This window comes from Oncorhynchus gorbuscha, linkage group LG09 (genome assembly GCF_021184085.1).
Source record: "Oncorhynchus gorbuscha isolate QuinsamMale2020 ecotype Even-year linkage group LG09, OgorEven_v1.0, whole genome shotgun sequence".
Classification (NCBI taxonomy): Eukaryota; Metazoa; Chordata; class Actinopteri; order Salmoniformes; family Salmonidae; genus Oncorhynchus; species Oncorhynchus gorbuscha.
In genome coordinates this window covers 32,357,707-32,375,013 of record NC_060181.1, presented here as the reverse complement: position 1 = coordinate 32,375,013, position 17,307 = coordinate 32,357,707, and the positions used below count along the sequence as shown (strand labels likewise).

At 41.7% G+C, this 17,307-nt stretch overlaps 1 protein-coding gene across 2 annotated transcripts; it reads right to left on the bottom strand.

The window, feature by feature from the left end:
• Positions 1-82: 82 nt before the first annotated feature.
• On the bottom strand, positions 83-11,691 carry LOC124043400 (protein mono-ADP-ribosyltransferase PARP10-like). Of its 2 annotated transcripts, XM_046361980.1 has the most exons (12): positions 11,612-11,691; positions 10,915-11,090; positions 10,431-10,673; positions 8,781-9,011; positions 7,294-8,348; positions 6,789-7,004; positions 6,228-6,366; positions 5,392-6,046; positions 2,185-2,594; positions 1,662-1,795; positions 1,390-1,564; positions 83-1,173 (listed from the first exon to the last, which is right to left on the bottom strand). In XM_046361980.1, the coding sequence occupies exons 2-12, from the start codon at positions 11,087-11,089 to the stop codon at positions 875-877; spliced, it is 3,732 nt and encodes a 1,243-aa protein (XP_046217936.1). In that variant the 5' UTR covers position 11,090; positions 11,612-11,691; the 3' UTR covers positions 83-874. The 2 variants fall into 2 exon arrangements, with proteins under 2 accessions (XP_046217936.1, XP_046217937.1); XM_046361981.1 differs by lacking the exon at positions 10,431-10,673.
• Between the last annotated feature and the right edge of the window lie 5,616 nt (positions 11,692-17,307).

Below are 17,307 nucleotides of genomic sequence, written 5' to 3'. Positions count from 1 at the left end.
AGTTCCCATCTTCATTGAAAGAATGTGTGTACGATTCAAATCTCAACCTTGTTGCAGTTGTGTGTGCACAAAAAGAAAAACAGACAGGACAAGAGTTTTATTGAACATAAATCCAATTAACGCCACCTTTTTACCCAAAGTAAATGTAAAGGATAAATAGGGTATTTATCACACAGATGGAATAGAATAAATATGAAAGGCAACATAATAAGTAGGGTCAATGTTTGGCTGTTCAAGACACATTACTTGTTAAATGCATTTCTACAACCGTGGGGTCTAATCCTGATTGGTTAAAACAGCATTCCACAGGTAAAATATCATGTAATACATTGATATTTTATAATCAAACTATACAATTAAATATACGGTTTTAGTCGAGAACATAGCATTTGGCGAATTCATGATTCAATTGCACTGTGATTTTTGTATTTTTTTTAACCTTTATTTAACTAGGCAAGTCAGTTAAGAACAAATTCTTATTTTCAATGACGGCCTAGGAACAGTGAGTTAACTACCTGTTCAGGGGCAGAATGAAAGATTTGTACCTTGTCCGCTCGGGGATTTGAACTTGCAACCTTCCGTTTACTAGTCCAACGTTCTAACCACTAGACTACGCTGCCGCCCCAGAATGAGCACTTCATTATTGGTATGGATAACTGAGTATTTGTAATCATTATACTGTTGAAGGCTATATTGTCTCATAAATAAAGAGCAGTGGCGTAAACAAGTTAGAAAAACTAAATTAAGATGCATGATTAAAGAAACACAATGCACAGTATTTTTCAAATAGAATTCCCATGAATCCTCTTCCCAATAGGGAAAAATGTAAAAACACGATGCCCGAACCAGAGTTAGGATAACAGAGTTCCCTCCCTCAGCAATTAATCTTCTGACATGTGATGAGATACTCAGGGTAAGCCTGTGTGTCGTTGAAGATCACAAACAGAGAGGGGTTGTCCATCTTATCTGCCACGCTGTCGTATCTGAGGGGTATCTCAGAGCTCTCCTTCAGAGGAGCCGTCTTCATGGAGTGACTGCCCTGCGTGTAGTCCCCAGTAAGCACCTTGGTCACAAACACAAACTTGTGTCCGTCTGCGTTGGGGGGAGAATACTGATCCTGGACAGACAGGGCTGAGTTCAGAGCAAAGTAGACCCCCTGACCATAAACAGTGGCTGCAAAGAGAAACCACAACAAGAGACTCAATTATTACAGAAAGAGATACAGGCCAAATTAGTAAAGTATAACTTGTATATGGCTGCAGAGAGACCAGGATATAGAGGCCACATTATTACAAGTCTACATGAAAACAATGCTAAAATGAAGTGAAATGGAAAAAATGCTGATGAACTACTGTGAGACACACAAAAAAACTATTAGAAAAGCCTTACCATTCTTTCCACAGAAGCTTCTGTTGAAGCCATGAACGCAGATCTCTTTCACGCTGGTCTCACTTGTGCCGTGGTACAGCGTACGCTCCACTTCTGGGTCATTGGCACTCTGATTTATACTAGCCTTCTTCAGTCTATACTGGTTGTAAAGGAGCCTATTCATCAGCTTCTCAACCTGGGAAATGCGATTAACATAGGAATGGCTTCTGACGTCACTGATACAGCACAAAGTTAATGGTTAGTTGCTGTTGACATCGATAGATCCTACATACCTTAATGATTTTGATTCTGTTGTGGTATTCATGTATGGAGTCGTAGAAGTCTTTCACAACATCCTGAAACTCATCAGAATCCTCATTCACTCTGGACGTTTCAGGCAGGTTGGACAGTAGACTGTAGTCCTCCTCTGAAAAACGGTGCAACATATTGTAGCAATATAAGTGCGAGATAGCATGACGGAAAACGGTGCAACATATTGTAGCAATATAAGTGTGAGATAGCATGACGGAAAACGGTGCAACATATTGTAGCAATATAAGTGCGATATAGCATGACGGAAAACGGTGCAACATATTGTAGCAATATAAGTGCGATATAGCATGACGGAAAACGGTGCAACATATTGTAGCAATATAAGTGCGATATAGCATGACGGAAAACGGTGCAACATATTAAATAGCTTTGTTAAGATATTGCGTCAGTAATTAAATTGCATCTCACAAATGTAATTGTTATTTACCAAAAAATAAATAACATGATTATAGGCTCACATACAGTATTTGCTAAGTTCTTTACCTTGTATATCTGAGTACAAGTCTTCTGAGCTCAGCATCTTCCTGGAGATGGTTACTGACTTCCCAGAGGCCACGTTGTACTCCTGCATCTTCTCAAAGTTGATGATGTGCGGCAGGTTGTTGAGCAGGATGTCGATCTTTTTCTGCCTCATCTTCCAGGCGTTCTCCATAAACACTGTCGCCTCCGGAGCGTACGCGGTCTCTGTTCCTGACGACGCTGGGTCGTGCCACAGCCATTGCACCGTCCGCAGGATGTCGGCGTCTGATGTCGTCGTGGATATCCTCCTCAGCAGGAGCTTCATGTCCGGCATCGCCCCGGTAACGAAGTCTTTGAACCCGGAGATGGTTGCCGTGGTTCCCTGGATGGTGACCTCCACGGCATGTTTCCTCTTGATGAAGTCCAGACACCTCCTGATTGGTTGATTGAATTTATTTGTAAATATAAAAACATTTGCTTGCTGGCACCAATATTGCAAATTCCATATGATATCTTTTAATATTGATATGAGCAAGGCATATCGTAATCTAGGTTTATTTTTAACCTACACCATTCTGTAAAAAGCATACTTAACATGACTGTTCCTGCAGGCATAAAACAGATATTTTCACAGGCTCAAGTTACCATAGTTAATTGCCTGCTGATGGGCCATCAACTGTGAATGGGCATCCCATGCTTTTTATTTTACCTTTATTTAACCAGGTAGGCTAGTTGAGAACATGTTCTCATTTACAACCTGGCCAAGAATAAAGCAAAGCAGTTCAACACATAACAACACAGAGTTACACATCGAATAAACAAACATACAGTCAATAATACAGTAGAAAAAGTCTATATACAGTGTGTGCAAATTACTTAAGGGAGGTAAGGCAATAAATAGGCCATGGTGGCGAAATAATAACAATATACCAATTAAACACTGGAGTGATTGATGTGCAGAAGATGAATGTGCAAGTAGAGACACTGGGGTGCAAAGGAACAAGATAAATAAATAAATACATTATGGGGATGGGATATTTACAGATGCGCTATGTACAGGTGCAGTGATCTGTGAGCTGCTCTGACAGCTGGTGCTTAAAGCTAGTGAGGGAGATATGAGTCTCCAGCTTCAGTGATTTTTGCTGTTCGTTCCAGTCATTATCAGCAGAGAACTGGAATGAAAGGCGGCCAAAGGAGGAATTGGCTTTGGGGATGACTTGTGAGATATACCTGCTGGAGTGCGTGCTACAGGTGGTTGCTGCTATGGTGACCAGTGAGCTGAGATAAGGCAGGGCTTTACTTAGCAGAGACTTGTAGATGACCTGGAGCCAGTGGGTTTGGCGACGAGTATGAAGCGAGGGCTAGCCAACAAGAGCGTACAGGTCGCAATGGTGAGTAGTATATTGGGCATTAGTAACAAAACGGATGGCACTGTGATAAATTGGATGCAGTCTGAGTAGAGTGTTGAGGCTATTTTGTAAATGACAACGCCAAAGTCGATGATCAGTTTTACGAGGGTATGTTTGAAAGCATGAGTGAAGGATGCTTTGTTGCAAAATAGGAAGCCGATTCTAGATTTAATTTTGGATTGGAGATGCTTAATGTGAGTCTGGAAGGAGAGTTTACAGTCTAACCAGACATCTAGGTATTTGTAGTTGTCCACATATTCGAAGTCAGAACCGTCCAGAGTAGTGATGATGGACGGGCAGGCAGGTACGGGCAGCGATCGGTGGAAGAGCACGCATTTAGTTTTACATGCATTTAAGAGCAGTTGGAGGCAACGGAAGGAGATTTGTATGGCATTGAAGCTCGTCTGGAGGGTAGTTAACAGTGACCAAAGAAGGGCCAGAAGAATACAGAATGGTGTTGTCTGCGTCGAGGTGGATCAGAGAATCACCAGCAGCAAGAGCGACATCATTGATGGATACAGAGAAGAGAGTCGGTCCAAGAATTGAACCCTGTGGCACCCCCATAGAGACTGCCAGAGGTACAGACAACAGGCCCTCCGATTTCACACACTGAACTCTATCTGAGAAGTAGTTAGTGAACCAGGCAAGGCAGTCATTTGAGAAACCAACGTTTTTTTTGTCTGCCGATAAGAATATGGTGATTGACAGAGTCCAAAGCCTACGGCTGCACAGTAATGTCTCTTATCGATGGCGGTTATGATATCATTTAGGACCTTGAGCGTGGCTGAGGTGCACCCATGACCAGCTCAGGATCAGATTGCATAGCGGAGAAGGTACGGTGGGATTCAAAATGGTCGGTAATCTGTTTGTTAACTTGGCTTTCAAAGACATTAGAAAAGCAGGGTAGGATAGATATAGGTCTATCAGTTTGGGTCTAGAGTGTCTCCACTTTGGGGATCTCAGATGACACGAAAGAGAGGTTGAACAGGCTAGTAATAGGGGTTGCAAAAATACTTTTAGAAAGAGAGGATCCAGATAGTCTAGCCTGGCTGATTTGTAGGGGTCCAGATTTGCAGCTCTTTCAGGACATCAGCTATCTGGATTTGGATGAAGGAGAAATAGGGGAGGCTTGGGAGAGTTGCTGTGCGGGGTGCCGGGCTGTTGACCGGGTTAGGGGTAGCCAGGTGGAAAGCATGGCCATCCGTAGAAAAATACTTGTTGAAATTCTCAATTATAGTGGATTTATCGGTGGTGACAGTGTTTCCTAGCCTCAGTGCCATGGGCAACTGGGAGGAGGTGCTCTTATTCTCCATGGACTTTACAGTGTCCCAGAACTTTGAGTTTGTGCTACAAGATGCAAATTTCTGTTTGAAAAGGCTAGTCTTAGCTTTTCTAACTGCCTGTGTATATTGGTTCCTAACTTCCCTGAAAAGTTGCATTTCACGGGGGCTATTCAATGCTAATGCAGTTCGCCACAGGATGTTTTTATGCTGGTCAATGGCAGTCAGGTCTGGAGTGAACCAAGGGCTATATCTTGTTCTTGGTTCTAATTTTTTTGAATGGAGCATGCTTATTGAAGATGGTGAGGAAGGCACTTTCAAAACAGTTAGGTAGGTTTATAACGTCAGAACACACCTGTCCCAATGGACAATCAGCAAGCACTTGTCTGGACTTCAAATAGAAGTAAACATTCACAACGTATTTTCTACGAACCAATTTAATATTAAATGGAAAAACTGCAACTGATATCGATATACATTTTCCATGTCGGTGCCCCTCACTATAAAAAAAATGCAATGTACACACAGACACACACACGTACCTGTGGTACTGAGACAGGATCCTCAGGCTGCGGTGCTCTAGCTTCTCCTCATGCTTCCTCAGAGTGACCTTCTTGTTCAGGGCAATGTCCACTCTGATCAGGTCACAACTGTAGCCAGCGAACACAAAGATTGTTGCCGTGTTGGCTGACTGGATGGCCTCCTGCAGAGACACCTGGACAGCCTGATCGAGGTGCAAGCCAGCAGCAGGGAGGGAAGGGGTAGCCATGGCACCACCATCATGCCGAGTCATCTTCGTCATCTTCTTGGACAGCTCCAGAACCTTCTGCAGCTCCTCCTCCTCAGTCAGGGACCTCTTTGTGGTCTCCATGGAGTACTGGATGGCCAGGGACATCTGGGCCTCCTCATCCAGGGTAGAGGAGAGTTGCGTGGCCCAGGACAGCCCTCCATCCTGGGCAACCAGAGGAGCAAGAGCACCCTCATCATCACTACCCCCTCCCTCCACTAGCGGCTCTGTAGCCTGCTCCTCCACATCAGTGGTGTCTCTGTCTGGGCCCTGGTCGGTGCTGAGGGCAATGGGTTCCCCAGCCGTATACAGATCCTCCTCAATGTCAGTGGTTCTGGTCAGACTAGAGAGGCCACAGTCCACCATCTCATCTATGGCTGAGAACAGCCTCTTTGCCTCCTCTAGAAGACCTGGGATCAGTACATATGTTTTCAGTGATTGCAAAACAACAATGCCAATAGAATAACTCCCTTCTGGCCACTGTGCTTCCATATGCTCTTCAGTGTCTAGGCTGGGTACAACACTGACAATTTATGTAAAACGTTTTTTTCAAATATATGTGATCGCTTAGAGAATAATTAAAGTATGTACCTATGTCTGGAGCTGAGAGGTCGTTGGAAGACTGGTTAGTATGAGTCAGAACTGATGTGGAAGCCTGTAAGGAACCATCTGAGGACCTTCTCTGGAAGCTCTGATGGGACGTCATATTCCATGCAGCCTCAAAGATGTCCTGTAGGGAGATCACAAAGCTAGAATACACCAGAGACATACTGTGTACACACACAGACACACACACGGCTGGTGGGGGGAGCTATAGGAGGATGGGCTCATTGTAATGGCTGGAATGGAATAAATGAAACGGCTTGATACTTGATACAGTTCTGTGAATTCCATTCCAGCATTACAATGAACCCATCCTCCTATAGCTCCTCCCACCAGCCTCCTATGATCTCTGAAATACACCATTTGTCTAACTATGCTTATCCAAACAATGTAGAAGAACAAGTTCATGGCACAGAAAACAAATTGCATTATACATCCATGTGTAGATCTTTATCATTCGGCAACCTCATTTGTCAAGTGAATTAGTAATGATAGTAAAAGCATCGATAATACAGTCTATATTAATATCGTCATCATTGGGCCAGTTACCTCGTTCTCCAGGGGTTCCCAGTGCACCTTCTCCATGTTGATGTAGACCTGGAACTTGGCCTGCATCTCCCTGAGGATGCTGGTCCCCTCTCCCTCCTGGATGAGGAACCGCGCCACGCCCGGTTCGTTCACTGTGATGGTTCTGGTAACGATGGACGACACCACGCCCCTCAGAACCTCATCAGCCATTTGACACGCCCCTGCGTTGCCGTGGATCTACCAATCACAGACATGACGAGTATGAAACGCTCTATAAGACCATTATTCACAAAGACATTGGATACCCTTTTCACACTAGTAAGCCAAACTCAAACGTACTGTTCTGGCTCAGATATTTGATTTTCACAATGTCCTCTCCAGCACGTGTAACCAGGCCAACCCAGTACAGCTCAGCTTGACTCGGTTGTGTGAAAAGGGTATGAGAGGATTACTGCATATAATGTGAATTAATTTAGATAATGCAAGGGAATGTTTTTATTATATTTCAAAAAGGTAAAACACCTACTCGGAGTCCACAGATACCATGTGCATCCAGAGGGAAGATAGACACCTGGTCCATATCAGCTAGTAGCTGATGATGGTGGGTCTGGATGTACTTCAACATGCCTGGCTCCATAGAGATGATAGCCTCTGTTTTAATGGGTGTACTGAGGAACTCTACTATCTTAGCCTGCTTCTCCTCCTCCAACCCTCTCAGAGTCAGAACATCTATCTGTCCCCTCTCTGACACATTAGCAGAGCAGAGACCCAGAGACTGGAGGAAGCCAGTCCACTCCTGGGCATACAGCATACACTCATACTCTCTGTCCACGGGGATACTGAAGTCAGACAGCAGGGTCTTCAGTAAGCTACACGCCTGGCTCACCAAGCTGAAAGACAGAGACGTTACCACAACAACGCAGTCCGACACTGTGTACATGGACGGCAGTCCCTTGTCCTTCAACGTCTGCAGCAGCTTGTCCTTCACTTCCTGTTTGGCCAGGAAGTGGGCCTTCTCGAGGTCAAAGGTGAGATGAGCCTGGGCCACACCCCCAAGGAACTCCAACATAGCATTCTTCAGCTGCTCCAGCCCCAGCCGGTCAGACCCGGTCATGTGGACCCCGTCTTCCCTGATCTGGACGCTACAAGCTGGGTGGGCCAGCTGAAGGTTCTGGAGCAGGGGACTGAGCTGGAGCAGCGCGAGTTTCACTGGGTCAGTGACGGGGATGTGGCTCGACATGGGCTCTGGGATCGATGTTAAGTCCTTCATGCCTCCCTGGGCTGCTGTTGCCTGGGATACAGGGTGGGACAGCAGGGGGACCAGGGGCTCAGAGGTAACCTGATGGGAGGACTGAGAATAGTCACTGGTACTGGCTGCAGGGAGAGAACCAGTCTGCGATTGCCCACCACTCTCTGTCTGTGGTGTGTTCGTTGTGTTACTATCGGATGTTCCATTCAGAGAGGTCAGGGGATCGGTCAGAGGTGAGGAGGAGTCCTCTGATTGGAGGAAGGAGAAGTAAGGCCTGACCATCAGATCCATCTTCTCGAGTTTGTGTGATTGTTTAAGGACACGTTCCACTGCTGTTAGATGTAATAAGGAAGGGAATAAAACACATTCAACAGCTACATAAAACTTGCAAGCTTTATAGCCATCAAATTCAAATTTGGATCTCGAAGCCAGTTCCAGTACATTCTTCCCTTCTTATCAGGGACTGATTTAGACCAGGGATACCAAGTGGGTGCAATTAATTATCAGGTAGAAGGGAGCACCAGCAGTACTCCAGACCCTCATGGTAGGATTTGAATACCTTTCTTTATAGCTTTTATGTTTCATTAACATACTTCAACATTAGTACTTTAAAATGGATACAACAGCTACAACAGAAATGCTTGTATACAAAATGTACGAAGTCCTTTTTTTTCTTGAGTAGAAAACATAACTTACAGTCAAAAAGAGACATTCGGTAGAGACACAGTACATTCAAACCATATAAGTCTATGTTCAAAACTTACAGTCAAAGTCCAGGAAGGAGACCCTGGCAACCCCTTCTGAGATGATGGCGACTTCCTTAACTCCACCGCCCCCACCCAGTTGGCTCTCCAGGTACAGATTGAGCATGTCTGCTGTGATGCTGGGGTGCAGGTTCTCCACTAAGACGGAGTCAGTCTGATCGATCTGTTCCAGATCAATCTGCGCTCCATCCAGAGGCTTCTTAGAAATCTTTGTGAAAAGCTTCTGGAAGTCTGTGCATGCAAAATAAGGAAGAATACACACATTAACTATACTGTATGCAAAAGCAGAGCCACTTAAAATACATTCATAATTATATTGTTTGCCAAATCATTTCAATTACTTAAAATCTATGGTTTTAATTAGGCCTATAGTGACGGTTAGAAGCATTTGATTTTGCAATGGCATAAGCCTACATTATTTTGGATTTGTGTGCCCATGAGAACAGCTTCACGGTGAAACATCATGAAATGTTACGTAGGCATTGTTACACTTATAGTGCATGTTCCAAGATCGCCACGATCCATGATTTGTACAGGGTTTAAGTTCAATGTTTTTATTCAATTGTTAAATGCTTACCAGTGGCAAATAACACTGTCAAATGTCATTCATGTAAGGAAAGAAAAGGTAGTGTTTTATGTCACACAATCTGGGAAGACCGCAAGCATTAACTCATGAATTATGGACAACTCATGAACGAGGGTATACCTTCAGGCTTATTCAAATCATTTATTTAATTGAATGTAGGCTACCTATACTGCATGTGTTCAGGTGTTTAAAACTGCCTTGTCTGAGAGGGTAGTCTACCGGCAGTGGTGTAGACATAGTGGTGTGCCGTTTACCCACCCTTTAAATTAAAATACATTTTAAGAATGCATTGAAAGTATAGGGAGTGTAACTTTTTCCACCACAACCAATTTACCCACCTGCTTTCTTTTTTTTAACACTACATCACTGGCTGCCAGTAGGCCTATTTGAACTTCATTTTAATACACATTGTAGCCTAGTCTAGTAATTTGACTGTGTGTGTTAGGGTGACCATCACATTTGTCCCGGGACAGTTTCAGGCAATTTCAAGTGTCCCAACTTTTCTGGCTACAAAAAAAGTATTTTTGTCAGCAAGACGCATAAATTAATGCCAGCCTAATCGATGGCAATCGCTGAATGTCATTAGGAACACTTTCTGTCATTTTGTAAGAGATGTATATTTACAGTCATCAAATGCCACGAGTATACATCCAGTTGGAATGCTGGAATCATTTTGAAGTGGACGAACATGCCTACTTTTTGAAGTGATTTGTTTGACAATCAGATGAAAATATGACTTGCTGTGTTCATGCCACATTAAAAGGTAATACATTTTTACCATTTAAAGTATATCTTTATTATTAGGCCTAGAAAATAATGTTGTGCAAGTGCATGCACTCGATACAGACACCCCCTAAATGTCATGGTGTAAATTGAACTCTGCATGTCTGTTTGTGATACTACAACATCAAAGAAGTTACTGCAAACAAACTTTTTTTCCCCTTCTGACATTGCACACACGATAGAGCACAATATGTCCTATGATGTTTTTACAACGCTGCACAACGATGCCGTTTCCCCCTACTGTGGATTCCATCTTTGAACTTGATAGGAAAACCCCTAACCTTTATTGAAGGCCTGACGGAAGTGTACTAGGAACAGGTCCCTGCCAGGTGAGGGGTACAGAGTGTAATCGTCTATGTCCATTCCCATCATGTTCTCTACATACAGCTCCACCAGCTCCTGACTGGTGGTTGGGTTAACCCCCCGCAGCAACAGTCTCCATGGATCCTTACACGCAGGCTTCCTTACGGTCAACTCAGAGTTGTGCAGGACATGGGGTCCTTTAGACAGGACCCTTGCTGCAACTGTCAATCAAACACAGATATAAATCAGAATGCTATGGATGGTAATAGAATAATTGTTTTTGGTACAATAGTATCATTAAATTTGTGGACCGCAGGAATACTAGCTGTTGCGAAGACATCAGCTAATGGGGAGCCAGATAAAGAATGATTCATGAAGATGTTGTGTAGGTACATAGGAAATTTATTAGCCTTCAACATTATATCAGATTACAAGAATTACACAGACGGAATCCATTCTTACCCTCTGCCTCTTCAAACAGTAATATGGCCCGGCTCCCTTCCAGCTCCACAGACACCAGACTACCTCCTCCAGAACGACGCTTGTTCTCAAAGTACAAATACAGGAGCTCATCCTCCACCTCCTCAGGTACCCCCAGTACCTCCACTGTCCGGTTCTCTTGGCTTTCAACAGACATCCTGACATACATACATACACACATACACACATACACACATACACACATACATACATACATACATACATACATACATGGGATTGATTGACAATCTTTACAACTTTTATCTTGGCTTTCTAACGGTGAAGAGAATATACTACTGTATTGCAAAGCACAAGGTGAAAGTTAGAATCAAAGCTAACAGACAGGGCCTAGTGTGAGCACACCTGCAGCCAACTGTGTATTGGTCACAAAATATGTCCTATTTGGCTGCAAAAGTAGAGTTAAGTTATTGACTTAAACACTAATAAATCGCTGAATATAATACAATGTGGGGGATTTTTAGTACATTAGTTCTCATTTTCGAAGAAATAGAAACCATCTTCGACGTACAACAACGCAAGCAGCACGAAAGGCAAATGACACAATTGCATAATGAAAAGGAATAATAACTCTCGGTGGGTATAAATATAAACTCGTCCAGTTAGTTATCGGGTGATTTTTTAAACACACTTTTATTTGCAGTTTGTCAAGAAAACTTACCTTATATACAAGCATTCTCAGATCATGACGCACGGAAATGTTTTCACTAGCGACTTCCTGGTTGTTCCGCCTGCCACCGGTAATCGGCGCTTTTGCGCCAGCTACAGGATTTATGCATTTACAGTAGCAAGGCCACTTGAGTATTTTATTTTATTTTAATTTAACCTTTATTTAACTAGCCAAGTCAGTTAATAACAGATTCGTATTTACAATGATGACCTACCCCGGCCAAACCCGGATGACGCTGGGCCAAATGTGCGCTGCCATATGAGACTCCCAATAACAGCCGGATGTGATACAGCCTGGATTCGAACCAGGGACTGTAGTCCGCTGCGCCACTCGGGAGTAAGTAGGCCTAATTAGTTTGACTATCCTAATTGGTTAAATATGCAAATATTAATGGAACACGAATGGAGGAGAGAGTCAGATGACCCTGATGATTCCAGCTGGGTCATGTAGTTGCAATGTAGTTCTACACTATAATTTGTAGCCTAATGTATGTATGTATGTATGTATGTATGTATGTATGTATGTATGTATGTATGTATGTATGTATGTATGTATGTATGTATGTATGTATGTATGTATGTATGTATGTATGTTAATACCTTGATCCTTCAACAAGACAGTCTCAGGAGAGCAAAGATGATATTGTCATTATGCTCTTGTGAAGCAGAGCCATTGGCAAATACCACAGTTTATCCATTAGGTCAGGGTTTTTTTTTTAAACGTGGAGCGTGTTATTATCACTGATATTGAATTCATTGACCATTAATAATAATACTCATACATGGTGTTACTGGTCTCCTTTTTTAAACAAATATTTATTAAAATGAAACATGTTACAGGGTCTCAAAACTTGTAATGTAAAACATGGGAATAGCTCAATCGCAAACGCCTTGTGTCCTCTCTCCTCGTCTCCTTCTCAAAACCCATTGGAGGAAAAGGTCAGAGGAGCGGGACCTCTGTTTTCTTATCCAATGGATTTTGAGAAGGAGATGAGAGAGGACGTGAGGAGTATGCAATTGAGATCTATCCCATGGCTCAAAAAATGTGTGGGGGGAAGGATAAGACTTTGGAGCAATGAAAATACCCATTGACTGACAGAGTTGCCTCAAGGCACATAACTAAAGTCCTAATGTCCCAAAGATAAATCAATCACAGAGGCATCCTTCAGCTTATCTTATGATACTTTAAATAGAATAACGCAGGAACATCAGTTATCTTACCATGTCATTTCTCCTGTGAGATTTTGTTTTTGTCATCTAAAAGGTGAAAATATTAAAATATGCAAGCGAGAGTGTAAAATATATTTAAAATGCATGAATGAGTGCAATAACACAAGATTCAAGCACCCCATGTAAAAGGGTGAGAGGTTCTGAATCTGACTGGCTTCAATGATATCACATTTCATAAACTTCAAACAAATATTCCACTCAATGCTAGGCAGTGGTGGAAAAAGTACCCATTTGTCACATTTTAGTAAAAGTTAAGATACCTTAATAGATAATGACAAAAGTGAAAGTCACTCAGTAAAATACTACTTGAGTAAAAGTCTAAAAGTATTTGGTTTTAAATATACTTAAGTATCAAAAGTAAAAGTACAAGTAATTTCAAATTCCTTATATTAAGCAAACCAGGCAGCACTATTTTATTGTTTTTTACATTTACAGATAGCCAGGGTCACACTCCAACACTCAGACATTATTTAGTGAGTCCGTCAGATTAGAGGCAGTCTACTCTTGATAAATGTGGGAATTTAACCATTTTCCTGTCCTGCTACGCATTCAAAATGTAACGATTAATTGTGGGTGTCATGGAAATTGTATGGAGTAAAAAAGTACATAATTTTCATTCGGAATGTAATGAAGTAAAATTAATGTTGTCAAAAATATAAATAGTAAAGTACAGATACCCAAAAAAACTACTTAAGTAGTACTTTAAAGTATTTTTACTTGAGTACTTTACACCACTGGTTCTAGGTCACTACAGTTTCCCCATCATCGTTAAAGGTCTGATACATCTCTCTGTATCAGAGTCCAACTAGTGGAGATGTTTTTGAGAAGCCCGTAACATCTGAAAAGCCTGTCATAAATAATAATGTTATTTGGTAATGAGTAATTGCAGAGCTGTCATGAGCAGCAGCTCCAGAATTGTAATACTGTACATGTTAAATAATTTATCAAAGAATATTGCACTGCTCCCTCACAAGAATAACAACGGCACTTTGGACCTGCTTTAACTGGTCAAATTAATATAATGGATAAGGCACTTAATTACCACCCAAAAATGACACCCTTCTGTGTTTTGGGGTTACGACTGTACATGGTGGCTAAATGTGAATATGAAATAGTTTTGTTTCAGTCATCTATATAAATCCACCAGCATCAGCTCTGTATCAAAACCATACCCACTGGGCACACATAATTTCAATGTGGACAATTGGGTAATATTTGGTTGAGACGTTGATCAATGAGATTACAATCTATATTCACTCGCTCAAAAAGACAGCCGAAAGGTTGTTGAATTCCCAATGTGTTATCACTATGCTTTCAACTGTCTAAAAGCACAAGTCAATTCCAACGGAGAAACAATGTCTAGTTGTTTGGTTGAGTGGTCACCTACAGTACCTTCAGAATGTATTCACACCCCTTGACTATTTCCACGTTTTTTTTACAAAGTGGGATTAAAATTGAGTTGTCATTTTTTTGGTCAACAATCTACACAATAAATACATTTATGGGAAATAAAACAGGCATCTAGTTAGATATGTATTCAATCCCCTGAGTCAATACATGTTAGAATCAACTTTGGCAACTTTGGAGACAGAGTCTCCAAGATCTTTGCAAACCTGGATTGTACAATATTTGGCCTTGCATTTTAAGGTTATTGTCCTGCTGAAAGGTTGATTTGTCTTCCAGTGTCTGTTAGAATGCAGACTGAACCAGGTTTTCCTCTAGGACTTTGTCTGTGCTTAGCTCTATTCCTTTTCTTTTTATTCTAAATAACTCCCTAGTCCTTGCCGATGACAAGCGTACCAATAGCATGATACAGCCACCACCACGCTTGGAAATATGAAGAGTGGTACTCAGTGATTTGTTGTGTTGGATTTGCACAAACAATGCTCTGTATTCAGGACCTTTCTTTGCCATATTTTTCTAAGTTTTACTTTATTGCCTTAATGCAAACAGTGTTTTGGAATATTTGTATTCTGTACAGGCTTCCTTTTCACTTTGTCATTTAGTTTAGAATTGTGGAGTAACTACAATGTTGCTACAATGCTGCAACTGGTTTAAAAATCACAATTGGCCTCATGGGAAAATCCTTCAGCGGTTTCCTTCCTCTCCGGCAACTGAGTTAGGAAGGACAACTATCTTTGTAGTGACTGGGTGTATTGATACACCATCCAAAGTGTAATTAATAACTTCACTATGCTCAAAGGTATATTCTATATCTGCTGTTTTTACCCATCTACCAATAGGTGCCCTTCTTTGCAAGGCGTTGGAAAACCTCCCTGGTCTTTGTCGTTGAATCGGTGCTTGAAATTCACTGCTCGACTGAGGGACCTTACAGATAACTGTGTGTGTGTGTGGGGGGGGGGGGGGTACAGAAAGGAGTCATTCAGAAATGGATTAACACCATTATTGCAGAGTTCATGCAACTTACTGGACTTGCTAAGCACATATTTACTCCTGAGCTTATTTAGGCATGCGATAAAGGAGTGAGTCAGCTTTTCGTTTTTATAAATTAGTTAAAATTAATAACACTTCCACTTTGACATGTGGCTTTGTGTGTAGATCAGTGATACATCTCAATGTTATCCATTTTTAATTCAGGCTGCAGTAACAAAATGTGGAAAAAGTCTAGGGTGAATAGTTTCTGAAGGCACTGTACGTGTATCACTGGATTTAAGACCATTTAAAAGCACAAAGTTAAACTGGGAATACAATGTCATATGTTATTTATACGATAACTTAATGTGTTATCACGATGCTCCATCTAGTAGCACAACCAAATGACAGATTGCAGTTGAGAATACGTGACATTAAAATGACATGATGCAAGTGATCAATGCTGTTTATTGTAGAAATTGTGAAGCGGTCCAGACCTGTGATCTTGAACGTGCACTCTTTTTACAAATAAAAATATATACACTTTTATATACAGTGCCTTGCGAAAGTATTCGGCCCCCCTTGAACTTTGCGACCTTTTGCCACATTTCAAACATAAAGATATAAAACTGTATATTTTTGTGGAGAATCAACAACAAGTGGGACACAATCATGAAGTGGAACGACATTTATAGGATATTTCAAACTTTAAATGAAAAACTGAAAAATTGGGCGTGCAAATTTATTCAGCCCATTTACTTTCAGTGCAGCAAACTCTCCAGAAGTTCAGTGAGGATCTCTGAATGATCCAATGTTGACCTAAATGACTAAAGATAAATACATTCCACCTGTGTGTAATCAAGTCTCCGTATAAATGCACCTGCACTGTGATAGTCTCAGAGGTCCGTTAAAAGCGCATCATGAAGAACAAGGAACACACCAGGCAGGTCCGTGATACTGTTGTGAAGAAGTTTAAAGCCGGATTTGGATACAAAAAGATTTCCCAAGCTTTAAACATCCCAAGGAGCACTGTGCAAGTGATAATATTGAAATGGAAGGAGTTTCGGACCACTGCAAATCTACCAAGAACTGGCCGTCCTTCTAAACTTTCAGCTCATACAAAGAGAAGACTGATCAGAGATGCAGCCAAGAGGCCCATGATCACTCTGGATGAACTGCAGAGATCTACAGCTGAGGTGGGAGACTCTGTCCATAGGACAACAATCAGTCGTATATTGCACAAATCTGGCCTTTATGGAAGAGTGGCAAGAAGAAAGCCATTTCTTAAAGATATCCATAAAAAGTGTTGTTTAATGTTTGCCACAAGCCACACCAAACATGTGGAAGAAGGTGCTCTGGTCAGATTAAACCAAAATTAACGTTTTGCATTGTTGCCAAAAAGTTTGTTTGACGTAAAAGCAACACCCTGAATACACCATCCCCACTGTCAAACATGGTGGTGGCAGCATCATGGTTTGGGCCTGCTTTTCAGCAGGGACAGGGAAGATGGTTAAAAATTGATTGGAAGATGGATGGAGCCAAATACAGGACCATTCTGGAAGAAAACCTGATGGAGTCTGCAAAAGACCTGAGACTGGGACGGAGATTTGTCTTCCAACAAGACAATGATCTAAAACAAAGCAAAATCTACAATGGAATGGTTCAAAAATAAACATATCCAGGTGTTAGAATGGCCAAGTCAAAGTCCAGACCTGAATCCGATCGAGAATCTGTGGAAAGAACTGAAAACTGCTGTTCAAATGCTCTCCATCCAACCTCACTGAGCTCGAGCTGTTTTGCAAGGAGGAATGGGAAAAAAAAATTCAGTCTCTCGATGTGCAAAACTGAGAGACATACCCCAAGCGAATTACAGCTGTAATCGCAACAAAGTATTAACTTAAGGGGCTGAATAATTTTGCACGCCCAATTTCAGTTTTTGATTTGTTAAAAAAAGTTTGAACTATCCAATGTCGTTCCACTTCATGATTGTGTCCCACTTGTTGATTCTTCACAAAAAACATACAGTTTTATATCTTTATGTTTGAAGCCTGAAATGTGGCAAAAGGTCGCAAAGTTCAAGGGGGC

Excerpts from the sequence above, each read along its gene's own strand:
- LOC124043400 (XM_046361980.1), bottom strand. The coding sequence starts at position 11,089 with ATGTCTGTTGAAAGCCAAGAGAACCGGACAGTGGAGGTACTGGGGGTA. Across the intron at positions 10,674-10,914 it reads ACTGTTTGAAGAGGCAGAGG|TTGCAGCAAGGGTCCTGTCT; the intron begins GTAAGAATGGAT and ends TTTGATTGACAG. Across the intron at positions 2,595-5,391 it reads ATCCTGTCTCAGTACCACAG|GAGGTGTCTGGACTTCATCA; the intron begins GTACGTGTGTGT and ends TCAACCAATCAG.